At 33.9% G+C, this 19,834-nt stretch overlaps 1 protein-coding gene across 1 annotated transcript in view; it reads left to right on the top strand.

Annotated features, from left to right (window-relative positions):
• Window positions 1-19,834, top strand: part of LOC140449008 (uncharacterized) — a 158,152-nt gene that overhangs the window by 22,757 nt on the left and 115,561 nt on the right. The window contains exons 2-4 of the mRNA XM_072542148.1: window positions 1,695-1,832; window positions 9,485-10,018; window positions 19,479-19,817. Coding sequence (XP_072398249.1) covers window positions 1,695-1,832; window positions 9,485-10,018; window positions 19,479-19,817 — 1,011 coding nt within the window. The remainder of the gene's footprint in view (window positions 1-1,694; window positions 1,833-9,484; window positions 10,019-19,478; window positions 19,818-19,834) is intronic.

Here is a 19,834-nt window from a genome sequence, read left to right as displayed (position 1 = left end):
CGTTTATTGACGTTTTAATTTACACTTCGGATTTGTATTTTAAGAACGATTTCCGAAGTGGAAATTGAAACGTCAATAAACGTATTTTAACCTTTAATTGTGGCTTATTCCCATTTAAATATAAATTAATTTAAAATGCCACAAAAAAATAGCTTCAGAACAATATATTATATCAAAGTTTGAAAATTAACTGAGATATTAAAGAAAAACCAATGATTTTTTGAGAGATAATTTTAGAGCCTAAAAAATATACGTATTTTGAAGCTCTCACATATCTCAAATACGCCTAATAGTATTGTAGATGAATATCTCGGTAGCAGCAACGCCATTTTTATGCCAAATGATATGAGTCGATCACCTTACTTTAGAGTACACGTTAAGCTGTCGGTCCTCCTGGGATAGTGTACATAGACAGTAACTACTTGAAACAGGGTTAAAGAAGCAATTGGCGCCGGAGTCATTTATAAAAGGTACTACAAAGGGTACTGCTATTAAATTATCTTCGCTCGTTCCAACATTTAGTGTTCTTAAGGAGCGCTTTAAAAGAATGAACTTACAAACATAGCTATGGCTTGAAAATAAGAATATAAATATAATTGATTGGGGATAATTTAAAGATGCAGAATCTGTACAACTAAGTAAGAATGCAAAGTTTGCCTGCACTAGAGAAACTGTTGAAGATGAATTTTTGTAATTGCATAAAAGCTTTCCAGTCTTCTTATGGTAGTAGCAGGCTAGGTTTAGTTTGTAATGTTACGTGCGTGATCTGCTTGGAAGATAATTGTCAAAAACTGCCTTTTAGTTATTAAAGAAGAAGATGAAGTCGATGTAGACGTATCAAGTGATTGTGATGGTTTCTGATTTTTTGTACTATTTTTTTACATAATTTACCATAATCTTTACGTATGTTTTATATCTTATATTTTAATTGTGTATATCTTTATATCTTAATATTTTGTATCGTTATCCGTTATTAGCAGAGTTTCTAAGGGTAGTTTCTAAGGGTTAAAAAAGTTTCATTCAAAGAAATAATGTTTCATAAGCAAAGAAAAAATTTTAGTTAATTTAAAGACATAAGTTTAGAATTTTAATGCGTAAAACACTATTTTAACATTGAAGTCATGTTCATGGATGATAAGACCAATAAAACATCATTTTGCAAGCGATGAATGAATTGTTATTGATTTTAATTTATAAACTTAAACATTTTACATCGTAAAAAAATATTTTAACGTTATTGACGTCATAAGTGGTGGTTTTTAAGGGTATGTAATTTGTCCTAAAGTACAAATTATCATTGAATATGTTTACTTCACTTAATTATTGTAGATTTTAATACATAAGACGCTTAAATACGTATTTTCCGATCCTTTACTTCGGAATATTTTTAACTCCTTAAAAACAAAAAGCACACTTGGCGCATATATACCTTTTGCTAAGGAGGATAACACACGCTTAAATCCAAATTTTTAGCTAAATCCATCCAGTCCGACAAAATTGGGAGGTAAGGTCTTATTTTTCGCCCGAATTACTGGACTACTTACCGTATTTAAATATCTACTAACCGCATTAGAAAGAAATTCTGCACTGAAAAAAGCCATGAAAAACTTTATTTTTAATTTTTTTTTTAAATAATTAAAATGGTCCGACAAATTTATTTTTAACAATTTTTAAACGATCTTTCTATATTTTAGGCTCCAGAACCAGCTGAGTCATGGAGTTCCGTAAGGGATGCTACGGTTGATGGAAACTGTTGCTATCAACGAAATGAGATCACAAAACAACTTGAGGGTTCAGAAGACTGCTTAAATTTAAATGTATATACAAAAAAGGTAGGTTTGAATCCGGTTTATACTGATTTTAAAATTATTTGACATTTATGAAAAGAAACAGTAATTTTTGGTTATATTTATGGTGTATTTAAAATTTATGAATTATATAATAACTTTCAAGTTAAGCATGATTTAATTTCTGTCAATATATTCTGTCAAATAAAATGCTAGCCTAATAGATGAAAATAATGGACCAGAAGCTTATTAATTCCACATCAACAAATGGTACTAGATAGAACAAAACTTTGAAGGGAAAATAAAAGTAATATAAGAAAACGTGTATACAATTATTTAAATTAAAAATATCAAATATTTTCCAAAAATGATATAAACAAAGTGCAATAAAAAAAATGCAGTAAAACGACAGAACGATGTTAGAACACTGTGAAAGAATATAGCTCAACATAAGATTTTAAGAGTAAATAAAGTAACTGATGTTACAAGGAAAGTGGTATATAAAGATATGCAGAAGAACAATTTAAGATAACGTATTGGTGAGTTCAACAACAAAAAACTGAGACGTAAGATGAGCTAAAGTGACGATTTTAGGAACATGCTGAAATAAAATTAGATACTGTAGCTCTAGAGAAACTAGGGGAAAAAAGACAAGACTATATTTAAAAACCAATATAATAGCAAATAATAAATAAAGAAACTGTATATTACCAGCTAAGGTGAACTTTGCAAAGTATATTTTGGCTATACAACAGATTCAATCTTGGCTACCCAAATTCAGACCCAAGACCAGACAAAGAGATGTACTGTGGATAAGAAGATCTACTATATTAATAATATAAAAGTACCACAAAATAATTAATATCTACAGGTAATTAATATTTTCGAAGACCGTCTATACAGTGTGTCCAGAAACTCTCCTGACAAACGAAGACCGGAGATTTCACAGATAATTTAAAGACAATTTAACCTTATTTACCTTCGAAAATGCTTCCTAAGGGAGCTAGAGCTTTTTGAAGATGGCGCCTTGTAATTTGTTTTTTATTTAAATACCTCCAGAATGCTTCTATTTAGAAAAACAAAAACGAAAACTGGCGCGCATATTTATCGTCCAAAGTTAAATCGATTCCATTAATTGCGAATTTCTAGTAATAGTTATAGGCGTCTGTTTTGGAAGGTTAACGGATATTTTATAGCACAACTTTTTGTTTTTAACCTTTAGGCATTCATGATACTAAATTATTAAATTTTTGGTATTCTAGTGCTAAAAGGTACTCTTATTGCATGTCTAGGTTTTCTAGAAAAATCGATTTAAAAATTTTTCGTTTTTTCGTCATGTAAGTTAATTGAATAGGTACCTTAAAAATTTTTATAAATTATCTTTTGTTTTAATAAATTTAGCACTCAATTCGTAAAAAAGGTTGGGAAAAAAACCAAAAAATCAAATTAAAAAAAATTTTGTTTAAAGATTTTAAAAACAAAGTATTTATTACGATGAAACGAAACTAACACAAAAAAACAAGTTTAATGGTAAACAGTTACAAAAGATGCTTGATCTCTATGCATACATTTGCTCTTTTCGATTAAAGAATGCCGAATTCTTGAAAAATTCTAGTTATTTCTAAATTCGGTGCAAGGAACTTTTATCCTTATCCAGAGTGGTGCACGATTTTGTATTTCTACGGAATTAACATATATCCCCAAACACAATAATCGCAAGGATTCAAATCCGGTCACCTTGCTAGCCAAGCAACTGGACTGCCTTTTCCAATCCAGTGGTCTTCGTAGTTATTATCAAAAACGTGTACATTCCTGCTAAAGTGGACCAGACAGCTGTCATGTAGTATGGTTTCTACATGACGGTAGTTCTGCCGAATATTAAAGGCAAACACGGTAAAGGTAAAGGGTTGTCAACACGGTAACCAAAACGTAAACAAATATTTTTTTTGTCGTCTGCAATTCGGAGAGTTGTAACGGGAAATAAATTATTGAAAATATCCAGTGAACAATATAAGACATTAAGTGAAGGAGAGTGCTAAGAAAAAAACTTTAAAATCGGTGAAATAACATCCGAAAACACCAAGGCCCTATTAAAAGTAAGATCGCTATAATTGATAAGCCTAATTAACATCAAAGCATAGAAACGAAACTCTGACCTTTGAAATTGCGACGTTGCCGTTGTGAGTAGACTTTCGGGGTAGACACAGAAAAATAACAACGGTTAATAAACATAAAATAAATATTGTAAACGCTGTTTTCTCTGAACTCTTGAGGTGGAAGACAGTGCTTGGCGCCGGAACATAAAAAAATATATGAAAAATTTAGACAGTGATGATACACTTTTTGATGGAGGGTCAAAAACGAAAGGAAGGACAGATATAAAGACATCGAGGAAGAAGATAACATTTTCAGAAAGATCAAGAAGTTCTCGAGAACACCAACAAAAACTCCAGAGAAAAAAAAATGAGGCAACAAAAATTGATCAATTACTAATATTAATGAGCCACCTCACCGATGACATTAAGGAAATAAAAAGAAATCAGAAAGAAAGCAAGGAAACGATAGAAAATTTTATAATGAAAAACAGAGAACTGATACAAGAAAATTTATAAATAAAACAAGAAAATATAGAGATCAAGGAGGAACTCAGAGAAATAACAAAAAACATGGAAGTTATGGAAAAACACCGACGAATAAATAACATAGTTATGAACGGCCTAAGGATAGACACATATGAGCAAGCAGGGTTAAAAGGAACAATCAATAATTTCATCAAACAACATATAGGGATAGAGGTTAAAATAAGAAATGCTCACACGTTAGGCGGAAAAATATGCCTAATTGAATTAGAAAACCAAGAAGAAAAAAGAAAAATAATGGAAAAAGCACAAGTTAAAAGAAATTAAAGAGTAAAAAATATATATCAACGAAGATGCAACCATAAAAAAAAATACAGAAAACAAATAGAAACATTGCTCAAGAAGAAAGAAATAAAGGAAATGAATTCAAGATTGGAGTAAAAAAAATGGGTAAATAACAGCGAATGGAAGTGGAATGACAAAGCAGGCGCAATAGTTAAAAAAACATCAAAAAACTAGCAACTAAATGTACTACTGGAATAACGTTGACAAAACAAGCACAGAACAAGGTTAGCGATAATACAAAAAAAAAAAAGAGGAAAAATATGAAAACCGGACTAAAATACAAAAAAATTGTACGAAAATAACACTTACTTTTAGGAACATGGATTGTAAGAGGCACATATGGAGAAGGCAAACTTTAACATTTAGCGAGGGAGATCGAAAAGTTCCATTTTGACATAGTAGATTTACAGGAAACGAAACAGCTGGGAAATGATGTATTAGAAATAAAAGATAGTGTTTTTTAATAGCTGCGGAAAGAATCGAACGTTAGGCACAGGTTTTATGATAAGAAAAGAGCTAAAAGAAGCAATAGTAGAGTTTAAACCAGTATCAAACCGCATATGTAGTATCAGGTTCAAGGAAAAATACCAAAAAATCAACCTCATAAATATTCACGGACCTTCAGAAGAAAAAGATAAAGATGTCAAAGATATTTCTACAGTGAATTAAACAGAACAATCGAAAATATTATACACAGATATGATATGAAAATTATTTTAGGCGACGCAAATGCCAAAATATGAAAGGAAGAAGTATTTAGACCGACAATAGGAAAATATAGTAAACACAATAAAACTAATAAGAACGGACAATTCCTGATAGATTTCGCAAGAGAAAAAAAAATGATCATAATAAGCACATATTTCGAAAGAAAAGAAATACACAAGGAAACATGGATATAGCCAGAATAAATTACTAAAAGCCAAATAGACCGCGTGCTCATCGAACAAGAAGAACAGCAATGTATAAAGAAGATAAGAACATACAGAGGACCAGACGCTGACTTGGATCATTACATGGTGAGTATCAAAATTAAGCAACTGATACCAGAAAACAAAAACAAAACAAAAGAAAAGAAATGTATACATAATCCAATTCGATTAGCAACAAAGAAAGAGCAAGAAATATACGAAGAAACAATGGAAAGAGAACTAAAAAGATACAAATAGAAGAGCAAACTGAGAACAAATGGGAAAACATGAAGCAAATAATGAACAAATCAGCAAAAAATACTGGAACCAGGAAATACTGGTTCGACATAGAGTGCCAAAAAGAAATAGAACTAAGAAAATCATTATGGATGGAAATGATGACGAAAGAAACAACAGAGACAAATAATAGATATATGGAGCAAAGACAAAAAGTAAAGAGGGTGCTGAGAGAAAAGAAGAGAAAACACATAGAAAATAAGCTAAAAGAAATAGAAGAGAATTACAAAAATAAACAAATAAAAAACCTATATCAAGGTGCTAGAAATGAAAAAAAAAAGGTTTCCAACAAAAACCCATATTCGTTAAAAACAAATCAGTATATAATATAAGCGGGGAAGCAGAAATAGTCGAAAGATGGAAAGAGTATTTTGATGAATTACTAAATGGCAATAATAAGTCAAACCAAAGAGAATGTATGGAAGCAAAAGCAAGAATCGAGCACTTAGAAGACATAGAAAATAATTCACCCAGACAAGAACAAATCGAGGAAATCATAAAAAATCTGAAAAACAACAAATCTCCTGGAAGCGATAACATAACAGCAGAGGTGATGAAATATGGTGGAAAACTGCTAGATAATTGGATATACAAGATCATAAAGGAAATATGGATAAAAGAACAAATACCAGAAGATTAAAAGGAAGCCATTATTTGCCCATTACACAAAAAAGGAGACAAAACAGAATGCAGTATTACATAGTAGCGTTACTAAATACCGTATATAAAGTCCTATCAAAATCCATAAAAGATAAGCTAGAGAAAGAAGATAAAAATATAATAGGCGAATATCAGTGCGGATTTAGACGAGGGAGAAGCACAACGAACCAAGTATTCATAATCAGAGAATTACAAGCAGAAAGCTATGAACACAACTTACCAACGATAGCGCTATTCATCGACTTCCAGCAAGCATACGATAGAATAAAGAGGAAGGAATTAAAATAGGCCCCTGAGGAACTGGGAGTTAGTAGAAAGTTGCGTAACAGGATACATCTTACTTTAGAGAATACAGAAAACAGAGTCAAAGTAAACTATCATGCATCGAACAAATTTATAGTAAACGAAGGATTAAGACAGGGCGATCCTTTCATCATTACTCTTCAATTTATGCCTAAAAAAAATAATACGAGAAGCGAAAATCAATAGAGAAGGATTCCTATATTATAAAAGACACAAAGTTTTGGCATTTGCGGATGATGCAGTGTTGCTAGAAAGAGGAAAAAAAGAGCTACAGGAGATAGTACAGAGAATAGTAAAAGCAGCAAAGAAACTTGGACTTTACATAAATGAAACTAAAACAAAATGTATGCAGTGGACAGATGATCAAGGATGGACAAAAGTTTACAGTAGAAGTAGAAGAAAGATCATCATACGAATTCGAAATGGTAGAAAGATTTACATATCTAGGTGCAATAATATCATGCAAACCTAATATTAAAGAAGATATACAAGCTAGAATAACGGCAGGCAATAGAAGTGTACATGCTCTTGGTGGAATGTTGAAAAGCAAGTTTTTATCAAGAAAGGCAAAAATACAGTTATACAAAACAACTACACAACCAATAGTAACATACTGCAGTGAGACATGGACAATGACAAAAAATAAAAAAAATTTACTGGACATATGGAAAAGGAAAATCCTGAGGAAGATATATGGAGGAATAATAAGGGACGGTTTATGGATAAGAAGATCAAATGATGAGTTAAAGAAATTACATAATCAACCTAACATAATAGGAGTCATAAAAGCACAGAGACTAAGATGGCGAGGTCACCTAGAAAGGATGCCGAACACGAGGACTCCAAAAAGGGTACTAAACTACACTATAGCTTTAAAAAAGAGAAAAGGAAGGCCAAAAAATAGATGAAATCAAGAGGTAAAAAAAAATATGGAAGAAATTGGACTAGAAGCCCAGAAAAGGCTTAATTTCCTAAACAACGTGGCGATTGTCACCATCGTACGAATAATAATGTGCATTACGTACATTAAAAATTTAATTTTTTAGGAATGTAGCTTCGTCGCAAAATAAAATGTATCCGAAAAAATCTTCATTTTGATTTTTCTGATTTTGTAACCATCTAGAGAATTCTTCACGAGTAGGAAAATCTCCTTGTAGCAGTGCTTGTACCTTTGTAAAATGAAAAGAATATACATTTTTGTTGTGTAAGATACATATTTCCTACGGAAGATTTTGAAATTTTGTAATACCTGGCAGATAGTCTTCGAACGCTAATTTCTGGATTTGTTTCAATTTTCATTCAAACAACATCTTCATGTGCGGCTGTTTCATCATTATGTCTTCCTGTCTCTTTACTTTTTCGGACCATTGAACCTGTTTCTCTTAATCGTTAATGAACAGCTGTAAATGTTGAATAGGTGAAATGCTCACGATTGAAAAATTTTTCAGCTTATTTACGGTGTGCTGCTTGAGCGTAACACCTTATTTTGCCATAAACTAAAAGCATATCAGATTATTTCTCATTAGTATAAACCATTTTTGATGAACTGAAATTGACATTGTTGTGTTTAAATGACCCACAGTAAATAACAAAAAGGAATAGTTCAAAAATTGAGAAAACATTGATAATGAAAATCATAGGGTATACTTCTGTTGACAGTTCAAAGCCAACTAGTGAAAAAAATATAATTTAACTTTCATGACGAAAATACGAAAAATTTTTAAATCGATTTTTCTTGAAAACGGTGCCGACTTAAAGTAGGAGTAATTTTTATTACTAGAATAACCTGAAAATTTAATAATCTGGTATCACGAATGCTTAAAGTAAAAGACAAAAAAGTTATGCGGTAAAATAACCGTTGACCTACCCAAAACGGACGCCTATGACCGGTACGAGAAATTCGCAATTGATGGAATCAACTGAAATCTAGAGGATAAATAATCGTATCAGTTTTTGTTTTTCTCAATAAAAGCGTTCTGGGTGTACTAAAAAAACTAATTACAAGGCGCCATCTTCAAAGAGCTCTAGCTCCCTTAGGAAGCATTTTCGGACTAGGTAAATTGGGTTAAATTGTCTTAAAATTATTTGAGGAATCTCCGGTCTTCGTTTGTCAGGAGAGTTTCTGGACACCCTGTAGAATATACGTACGTAAAATATAAAGCTATTTATCATATTTGCATCGCGGATCACGACCTGCAACTATTAATAAAACCTTGGGGTCAAAATTTGAATTTTCCAAAAATGATCTGATTGGTCAATCTATTAGGAAGAAAAGATAATTTTTTTCTGAGGTTAAGTAGATTACTGGTAATTTAATTTAAATTAACCAATACTTGAGAACACGTTTGATTAATATAAATTACCAGTTATTTTAACCAAAAAAAAAACAACCTATAAAGGCAGAGTTTTCATAATTTATGATAACGTAGGCATAAAAGATCACATATACTTATTACTTATGAAAAATGGACGAAAAAAAGTTATATAGTGCAGTAAAATGGGTGAAATTTTTTACAAAGCATCCATTTTTTACTAGAAGTACATTTTAGAAACTATATTCCGTAAAATAAAAAAATAACATTGTTTTATTTATTTTTTACAGTTACCATCAGAATGTAATAAATTAAAGCCAGTTATGGTTTGGATCCATGGCGGAGCTTTCGTAAGTGGTAGTAACAAAAGCCACTTTTATGGACCAGAACACCTAATGACTGAGGACATCGTTCTTGTTGTAATAAACTATCGTGTAGGTTTCTTGGGATTTTTACATCTAGATGACACATCGTTAGACGTTCCTGGTAATGCTGGCTTAAAAGATCAACAACTAGCACTGAAGTGGGTACAAAATAATATCAAGACCTTTAACGGAGACCCCAATAACGTCACGATATTTGGGGAAAGTGCTGGAAGTGCGTCTGTTCACATTCATGTAGTATCACCATCGTCAAAAGGACTGTTCCATAAAGCTATTTTACAAAGTGGATGTGTGTTGAATCCATGGCTACTTTCTAAAGATTATGGTTTGACGTTTACCAAAACAATTACTGATACTGTGCAGACTGAAAAAGAGGCCTTAGAAGTTTTAAAAAAGTTATCCGTTGAAGAACTGTTAGGTTATCAAGAAAAATTTTATGCGGTAGGTTCCTAAAATATAATAAGTTTTACTTATGTATATATATATATATATATATATATATATATATATCATCATTATCATTTTCTTTACCTTTATCCCTATGTGGGGTCAGCTTGCCTAATTACATTTCTCCATAAGTCTCTATCTTGGCTTACCTATATCAATATTATTGTCATTAACCAATATGTCCTGCCTAATATTCTCCCCCAGGTCTCTTTTGGTTTTTCTCTCCTACTAACCATCTTAGAATGTAGAATGTAGAAAATGGGGGGCCAATAGAGCCTGATACACTGCGACCTTTGCAGATCTATTGTGTTTCCCCCTTATTTTAAAGCACTTCATCTAGCTTGGTCCTCTTAATGAGACTCAACAGCCTTGATAGTGGCCTTTTCATGTAGCCTGGTGCTTCCGGTTTTTCCTCTCCGAGTTCTAGAAACCGCATTCGTGCGAGACCTTCGCAATGACACAGAACGTGTAGAGCGGTTTCCTCTTCTTCCAGACAGAAACGACAGGTGTCCTCTTCTGTCAGGCCTATGAGACTCAAGTGTCTATTGAGTCTACAGTACCCAGTGAGCAGACCCACTATCATTCTGACAGTCCTGCGTCTGTGCGAAAGTAAGTCTGCTGTAAATTTAGCCGAATGTCCTTTGATGAACTGTTTGGCCTGCCTCTGTCCTGGTGAGTTGTTCCACCACTCAAGAGACTTCTGTTGCACCCATTTGTGTATGGCTTCCCTTTTTATCGTATTTGCGATTCCAAAGAAGGGTTTCGGACCAACCAGTGGCGTAGATGCGCCTTCTCGGGCCAATTCATCGGCCTTCTCGTTGCCATGATGACCCTTATGTCCCGGCACCCAGGCAAGTGTCAACCTGTTTTGACTTCCCACCTGAGAGAGGACATCCAAACAGTTCCATACCAGCCATGAATCGACCTGTACCGAACTGAGAGCCTTTAGAGCCGCTTGACTATCCGAATAGATAACGATGGAGTCGTTATCTACATTTCGGCCGATTAGTTCCATAGCGCACCTGTGTATAGCAGCTAATTCGGCTTGAAATACGGTCGCGTATGTTCCTAGACATACCCGGACTTCTGTCCTTGGTTTTATGCCATATATTCCAGCCCCCGTACCTGTATCCGTTTTGGAGCCGTCCGTATACCATATTGAGTTTGCTGTTAGCGGCGGACCAGTTTCCCAGTCCTCTCGTTTTGGTATTGTAATTTGAAAATTTTTGTTAAAACTATACCTCGTAACCATTCGGTCTACAGGCATTCCTAGAACGGGGTCTGCCTTTATGTCCTGGTATAGCCTTAAGTTATCAGCCCCCTGCATCATACTTATTGGAGCTTGGCCTTGGATCAACCGATGTACTATTGATCTGGCTTCACTCTGTATGTATATATGCAGAGGTGGTAGGTTTAGCAGAACTTCTAGCGCGTCCGTTGGGGCTGTTCTCATGGCTCCTGTAACACTCAAGCATGCAAGCCTTTGTGTGCTACTGAGCAATCGAATCGCCCCGGACTGCTGCGTTTTGTTCCACCACGCCACTGAACCATAAGTTATCATGGGCCTTATAACCCTTGTGTACAACCAGAGGTTCATTTTAGGATTTAACCCCCAATTCTTACCGCACATTCGTCTACATGTGTTCAGGGCCATAGTGGCCTTCTGTGTGACTTTCTGAATGTGTGCATTCCATGTCAGCCTCTAGTCGAATATTACACCTAAGTACTTGGCCTGACTTGTGAATGGGATTTCTACTCCCTTGAGCACTAGTGGCTGTAAGCCTTGCAGTGCTCTTTTTCTGGTGAAGGGAACAACAGATGTTTTTTTAGGGTTAACCTTCAGGCTTTCTTCCTCATACCAGCTGTCCACCATCCTTAGAGCGACTTTACTAACCATCTTAACCTATGCTCTATTATTTTGGCAACAATTGGTACTACCCCTAGACTTGCTCTTATATACTCATTCCTAATTTTATCCCTTTATCCCCTTATTTTTTGTTACTCAAGTTATCCATCTAAGCATTCTTATTTCCACCACTTGCATTCGTTGTTCCACTTTCTTTTTAACTGCCAAACATTCGACTTCATCCATACCATCCTAATTCTACTGCATGCATTTCCATCTATTCCTTTATTCCTCTCCAACTTTTCACAATCATTTTGCCATCCAAAGATATCATTCTATTTGCGCCAACTCCATCTTTAAATGAACATTCCAAATACTCTGTTTTTGTCCTACTAAGTTTTAAACCTTTTTCTTCAAGAACTTGTCTCCTCTGGTCCAGTTTTTGTCTTTATCTTTTAGTCGTTTTCACTGTTTCCTATTAACACTACATCATCGGCATACATTAAGCACCACGGAATATTACCGTGTACTTTCATTCTTATTTGATCTAGAACTAATGAAAATAAAAATAAGGCCTAAGTACCGAGCCTTGGTGCAATCCTACTTTTACATGCAATTTTTCAGTTTCTCACTCACCCGTTCTAACACTAGTTAGAAGTTACTTCCTCATACACGTCTCTAACAATCTTTACATATTCACTGGGGACTCCTTTCTTATTGAATGTAACTCTATCATATGTTTTCTCAAAATCAATAAATACCATTTGAGCGTTTTCTCTTTATTCTTGTGTTTTTTCATTATATGCAAGCTCTTCTGTCCACTGCTGGAAGTAGGTCTCTCCCATTTTTTGCCACTCTTCACGGTCCTGTGCGTCTTGTTGCCATTTCTGGGATTTTCGTTTAATGTCGTCCGTCCAGCGTGTTGGTGGTCGTCCTCTGTTGCGTTTGTCTTTTCTTGGGCGACAGTCAATTAGTTTTCTGGTCCATCTTGAGTCTTTTAGTCTCGCTACATGACCTGACCAATTCCATTTCAGCTTGGCTATACGTTCGACGACATCAGTGATACCTGTTCTTTTCCTTAGGTCTTGGTTCTTTATTTTGTCTTTTTTGTCACGCCAAGAATCGATCTTTCCATGCGCCTTTGTGCCACTTGCATTTTTAGTGCTGTTGTTTTTGTGAGAGTGATAGTTTCTACTCCGTATATCATAATAGGAAAAAGGCATTGGTCAAATTTCTTCCGTTTCATAGCTATCGGGATATTGCTTTTAAAGATGTCTCTTAGTAAACCATACGTCGCCCAAGCAAGTGTTATTGGTCGTTGAAATTCACAGGTCTGATTATCCTTGCTTATTCTAATTTCATAAACGAGATACATGTGTTTTGCTGTCAATTTTCTTCTTCTCATTGCGCCGTCTCCTTTCGAAGGTTGGCGATCCAAATGGCAATTGCAGTTTTGGAAACTGCTGCGCGAAAGATCTCTGCGGATGAGCGGTCGAACCATCTCCTCAGGTCTTTCAGCCACGAGTTCTGGCGTCTTCCTACTGATCTTTTGCCCTGTCAATTTTACCACTGGATTTTGGATGATTAGGTATTCGCTGGGAACCAAATTTGTCATAAATTTGGTCTTACTGATTGCTGGGGTAAAATCGCTTGTTTGGATGCTTGCGTAAAAATTGATACACTAGTTTCTACTTTATTTTTACTGAAACAAACTTATCAAAAAACTCATTACAAAAATTGTACTTCTACTCTCAAAATAAAGTCTATAGCTATCTTCATGTTCTTCTTCTTTCTGTGCATCTGCTGTCACTTTTTAACCAAGGGTGTGGACAACTGCACCCACTATAACCGCAACTGCACTCAAGTTTGGTGCTCTGGAAGGTATGAAATGCCAATCTATTCCTTGCTCGGTGAAGTAATTATTGAATTCTTCCGATATTGCTTGATTTTTGAGAAAGGTTTTCTACATATGTTTTTCCATTATCTGAATAAACCTTACTTGGTTTTCCACGTCTGCTCACAAATCGTATATAATTAGTTAGAAAACAAGCAGTGGTTAGATCAGATATAACCTCTAGGTGCACAGCCTTTGTCGACAAACATACAAATATACATACAAAGCTTTTTATTAATTTAGAACCTCTAGTCAATCGATCTTTTAAAAAAACGGGTCAGCGAAATCCGTTCCTATACTAATGAATGGTAAATATTGTGTTATTCGCGTAGCTGGTAATTCTTCCATAATGTTATTACCAAGTATAGGCTTTGCTCTAATGCATGAGATACAGTTTCTGACAATTCCCTTGCAATTATTACGTCCAGATATTAGCCAAAACTTTTCTATAATCGAAGCCAACAACATAGTTGGCTCATAGTGCATCAATCGTTGATGCTCAGATTTTAAAATTAAACGTGTTAGTACATGTTTAGGTGACAAAATTATTGTCACTATTACTATTGTCACACTATATTACTGTCAAAATTATTGACAGTAATAAGATACTATTGCGTTTCAATCTTAAACCCTTACTTAATCTTTCAAAGTCTTTAAGTAAAGACTCCTTTTGTGCCAAGGTTACTAATATGTTGAGTAGGGCTCTTAAATTATTACTAGTAAATAAGCCCATTATTTTTTTCTTATCGCATAAATCTTTCACCTTTAGCCTTAATTGACAATTTATGCTGACTATCTGCTCCTTCTAGATAATCATCTATATATAAAGACCTTTTTATTGATTTATTCGCTTAAGGACTACTTATTTCATGTTCCCTTGCTAATTGTGTTAAACAGCGTGCAGCTAAATAAGGAGCTGAAGCCGTATCGCAAGTCACTGTGTTCAGCTGATAACATTTTAAGTCATCGGCTGCGTTTTGTCTCCGAAATATTCTTTGTAGTTTACGTTGTTCGGAAGCTGCGTAAATCATTCGATGCTTATTTGATATATTTGCACTCATAACAAATTGATACTTTCGAAACCGGAGAACAACCGGAGAAAAAAGATCATCTTGCAAGGTCAGTCCCACACATTGTAGCTCATTAAGAGATAGACCGGATCCCGATTTCATTGAAGCTTCGAATACTACTTGAAGACGTATAGTTTTACTTGTTTCGCGAACAACTGCATGCTGAGGCATATAGTAAGCTAATTTCTGCTCGCCTTCTTCATCAATCGAACTCGTATGTCCCGATTGTAAGTACTCTTGCATAAATATATCATAATGGCGTTTTAGCTCGGGATTTTTAAAAGCCCATTTTTTTGTGAAAAATATCTTTGTAAAGGACTCTTACGTGAATCACCGAGATCTGTTGAATTTTCCTTAAATGAAATCGATACAATAAATTTGTTGTCTGCTGATCGCTTGAATGTATTTTTGAAATAAGTTTCGCAATATTGCTCTTCTTCTGAAAGAAACGTTTTTAGACTAGAATGAACATCTTTTATCTTCCAGAATATTAACAATATTTTGCTTATCGTTGAGCTTATCGCGCCTCCCAAGATCCATCCTAATTTTGTCTCTTGTAGTACAACTTTGCTATCTTTTAATTAAATCCTAATTAAATTAAATATTTAGGAACGTGGCTAACCGAAGATGGAGATCAAACAAAAGAAATCAGATCTAGAATAGAAATGGCAAGAAACACGTTCATAAAATTAAAGAACTTACTTTGCAACCGTAACCTTAATCTAGAGATCCGCACAAGAATGCTACGTTGTTAGGTTTTTTCTACTTTACTATATGGCATGGAAGCGTGGACAATAAAACAGTATGAAACCAAAAAATTAAACTCATTTGAGATGTGGTGCTACAGGAGAATCCACAGAATATCGTGGACTGAAAAAGTAACTAATATAAAGGTGTTACAAAGAATGAATAAAGAATGTGAGGTCATAAAAACTGTTAAAATTAGAAAGATTCAATATCTGGATCATATAATGAGAAGCGTGAGAAGTACGTATTACTTATGTTAATTATGCAAGGAAAGATACAAGTGGAGAGAAACCCAGGACGACGCAAAATATCCTGGCTAAGAAATGTGAGAGAGTTGTTCGGTTGCAGCTCATTAGAATTATTCAGAAGCGCGGCCAATAAAATTAAAATAGCGATGATGATTTCCAACCTCCGATAGAAAAACGAACCTGAAGAAGAAGACATAAATCCTGTCCAATTGTTATATTTCCCAGAATACAGATGATCCTATTAACAGATTAATTTCTCTCGCCCGATTGTAAGTATGGTCAGCCAATTTAATATCCTTTGGTATTTTTAAACTGTTTTTATTAAATGAGGTGGTAGGTAACTTGTCGGTAATATTTTCCAACACTAAATAATCAATAACTAAATTGAAATCGCTTGTACAAGAAGATATATTTAGCTTCACTCAATTATTTAGCTTAGATATCGCTTGCCCTACTCCTATTATTTTAAAATTAACCGACTCCATACTTATATTTAATTTTTCACAAAATCTCCTTGTTACAAAGTTGCTTTGTGATCCATTGTCTAACAGAGCCCTACACGCATGTACATTGCCTTGGCTGTCCTTAATATTGTGCAAGGCTGTTGACAGAAGCACTTTTAATGTCATAATTTTCTCGATAAAACAAGTATGACTACTTTCTACTTGTTTATTGTTACGATTTTCACATTTACCTACTTTGTAATGTTCGATTGTCATTTTTAATAGTTCTGCAATTATCGCTTGATTGTTTATGATTATTATTTTCCCTTGTATTATCGCTAGATGCCCTAGTATCCCTAGAACTATCGACATACAGATGACTGTTATGTCGACATCCGCAAGCTTTTCAACCTGAATGCCTACAACTCATAATGTCATGTCCGGGTCTCAAACAATTCTTACATAGATTTAATTTACGAATCTCAGGTAACTGCATAGCTGAAGATGTTTAAAAACTTTTCACATCGAAAAATAGTATGTTTTCCTTTACAAAAATAACAGGTTACCGCACCTTATCCCGCTTGATGAGTACTTACAAATGCATTCCTTTTATTGTTATTGAATTTTTTATTAAAACCTTTAAATTGAAATTTTTCTTTTAAATTATCAGGAACTACATTTGAAACTTCAAGGTTCTCTAATAATTCACATCGTTGTTTTAAGAATTTAATAAAATCAACCAGTTTGGGCAAATCACACTCAATTCTAAATAGCTCCCATTCTCGACGAGTATATTTATTTAACATGTTAGTAAACAAATATATCAATAACCTATCCCACATGTTTACATTCTCACCTAAAACTTGCAATGCTCGCAAATTCTTAGTGAAGCTATCATAAAATGATCTCAAACTTACATGACTTTCTTTTTGTATAACTGGATATTCAAATAATTGTTTTATATGACTATGGATTAATAAACTCGTTTGATCCTACCTATCTTTTAACAAATCCCAGCCTATTATATAATTATTTTCGGAAACTGAAATTGATTTATAAGCCCTAATGCTTCATCACTCAAACATGACCGTAAATAATAAAATTTTTGAATATTAGACAATGTAATGTTATCGTCAACTAAGGCTTTAAATAAATCTCTGAACTCTATCCATTGTTCAAAACTGCCAGTGAATTTTGGCAATTTTATCGCGGGCACATCGACAGCTCTTGAGCGATTTTGTTGAATTGGAGCATCGCATAAATTATAACCTGAAGAACCTGCACTATTGCTAGTATAAAATTTATCAAATTTTGACTTCATATTACTTAGTAGTGCAAAGTATAATTTTTCAAAGCATTCTCTCTCGTCCTCGTGTTCTTATAATCCAGATTTCGCCATCTCAGTTAATTCTATTGCTTCTTGCTTCATATTAAATTCTGCGTTATGTTCATTTTTTACCTATTGTTGAAGATACGTTTTCTAATTCTTGTAGAATTTGTTGTACTTCACGCAGATCTTCGGTAATAAGTACTATATCGTCGGCAAAACTAAGATGATTGAGCATTTCCCCGTCTATTTTTATTCCTCTATTTTCCACTTTAGCATTTTAAAGGCGTATACGAGAACCGTTATAAATAATTTAGGTGAGAGAGTGTCGCCCTATCTGACACCTCGCTTTATATGAATTTCTCTGATGGTATCATGTAGTTTTACACGCATTATAGCGTTTTGGTACAATGTTTGTACTAACTTTGTAAGCCGGTAGTCTATTCTACTATTGTTTAGAGCAGTTATAATGCTGTCTAATTCCACGGTATTGAAGGCTTTGTGAAAGTCTACGAAGATAAGTACCAGCGATTTGTTATATTCTATCGATTTTTCTATTAAGGTTTTCAAACGGTCTAACAGCCTGTTAGACAAAGGTTAAACAATATTTTCATTTGGTTAAGAAAAGCACGTCCGCCTATCTTTATAGCTTCTGTTACGACTTCATATTTTCCTGGTGCTTTTTGTTTTTTATCTTTCTCATTGCGTCTTTAATTTCGCTTAGTGTGATCTCTGGCATGAGCTCTAAACCCTCGTTGATAATTTTGAGTGATGCAGCGGCTTCCAAGTTCGTTTGGTCTTCTCTTTGATTTGTGTATAGTTCTTGATATACGTGTTCTGCTATGTGTAGTAGTTCTTCTCTATTTGATATGGGGACTCCTTCTTTGGTCTTTAGTTTGTGTATTACACGTTTTCCATTCCTTTGTTTATTTTTCGTAGTTTTTCTTCGTCAATGCTTTCGTTTTCTTTGATTTCTCTTCTAATTTCTATTAGTTGCTTTGTTTCAATGGTTATTTTTTCGTCTTGGCATCTTTTAGGGCAGCATTTTACGTGAGCCTCTCGAAAAGCTTACAAGATATTTTCGTTAAGGGTATTAACATTATTCATGAAGTCAATATTTGTAGAATTTTTTATTTTTTGTCTTGGTATTCATTTAAATTCGTTGTGTTGTTCCATATCGGGTTGGCTTTCTTCCTAATCATTTTGGATCTTTCTGTTGTTATTAAGTCTAATTTTAGTTTGGCTCTTACCATTCTATGATGGCTGCCTGTAATAAAGCTATTAAGGACTGTGACATCACTGAATATATGTTTTTTATCGCTGATTATGTAGTCTATCTCATTTCTGATCTTGCCATCTGGGCTTTTCCACGTCCATCTTCTGTAATTTTTTTTAGAGAAGAAACTATTCATTTGGTATAGGTTTTGTTGTAATAGAAATTGTAATAGTGTTAGTCCACTCTCGTTTCTGTCTTTGGATCCAAATTTACCTAGTGCTGTTTTCTGTTCATCCTGCTTTAGACCGATCTTTGCGTTAAAGTCGCCGCATATAATCGTGTAGTGTGTTGGTAATTAGTACCTAATATTTCTCGCAACTATATCAATCATAACTACCTACTTATTTGTTTCTCCTTTTTGTTTAAAGTATTACTTATAGTTAAACGATACATCTATAATTTTCGCATACTGCTCTATAATTCTTTTATAAATTGGGCCTATTGGTGCATTATGTCATAGTGTTATTTTTAAATATTTCTGTATTTTTAAAATTTGTCAAGTTATTTCGTTTTTATTCTAACACACCAATTTTGTAATATACTTCTACATTATGCTAGTAAAATATCTGTTTTGTTCTAATGTTTTTTTAAATTTTATTTTAGTCTTTAAAAGGCGCATTTGTGATAGGTCCTAATATCGAAAAACCTAACAAAACAGCTGTTCTTACATCTAACCCTATTGAACTATTAACAACTGGCCAGTACAACAGGGTTCCTTTAATAATTGGTTACTGTGATAGAGAAGGAATTCTACTGGAAGTATATAAACGTTTTGGAAATAAAACTGGAGCTAAAGAAGATGGTCAGGAGGAAGACGTTGACTTTAAGAAACTTCTTCTGCCTGGTTTGAGTAAAGATGATCCGAAGAATAAGCGTATTTTAAACGAGCTTGTCCAGACTTACAAAAAAAGGGCAGCAGAAAATGCAAAGGACAAATATTTAGTAAGTGTATAATGATA

This window comes from Diabrotica undecimpunctata, chromosome 8 (genome assembly GCF_040954645.1).
Source record: "Diabrotica undecimpunctata isolate CICGRU chromosome 8, icDiaUnde3, whole genome shotgun sequence".
NCBI classification, from domain to species: Eukaryota; Metazoa; Arthropoda; class Insecta; order Coleoptera; family Chrysomelidae; genus Diabrotica; species Diabrotica undecimpunctata.
Note: the sequence above shows the minus strand (reverse complement) of the source record. Positions and strands in the feature narration are given on the sequence as shown.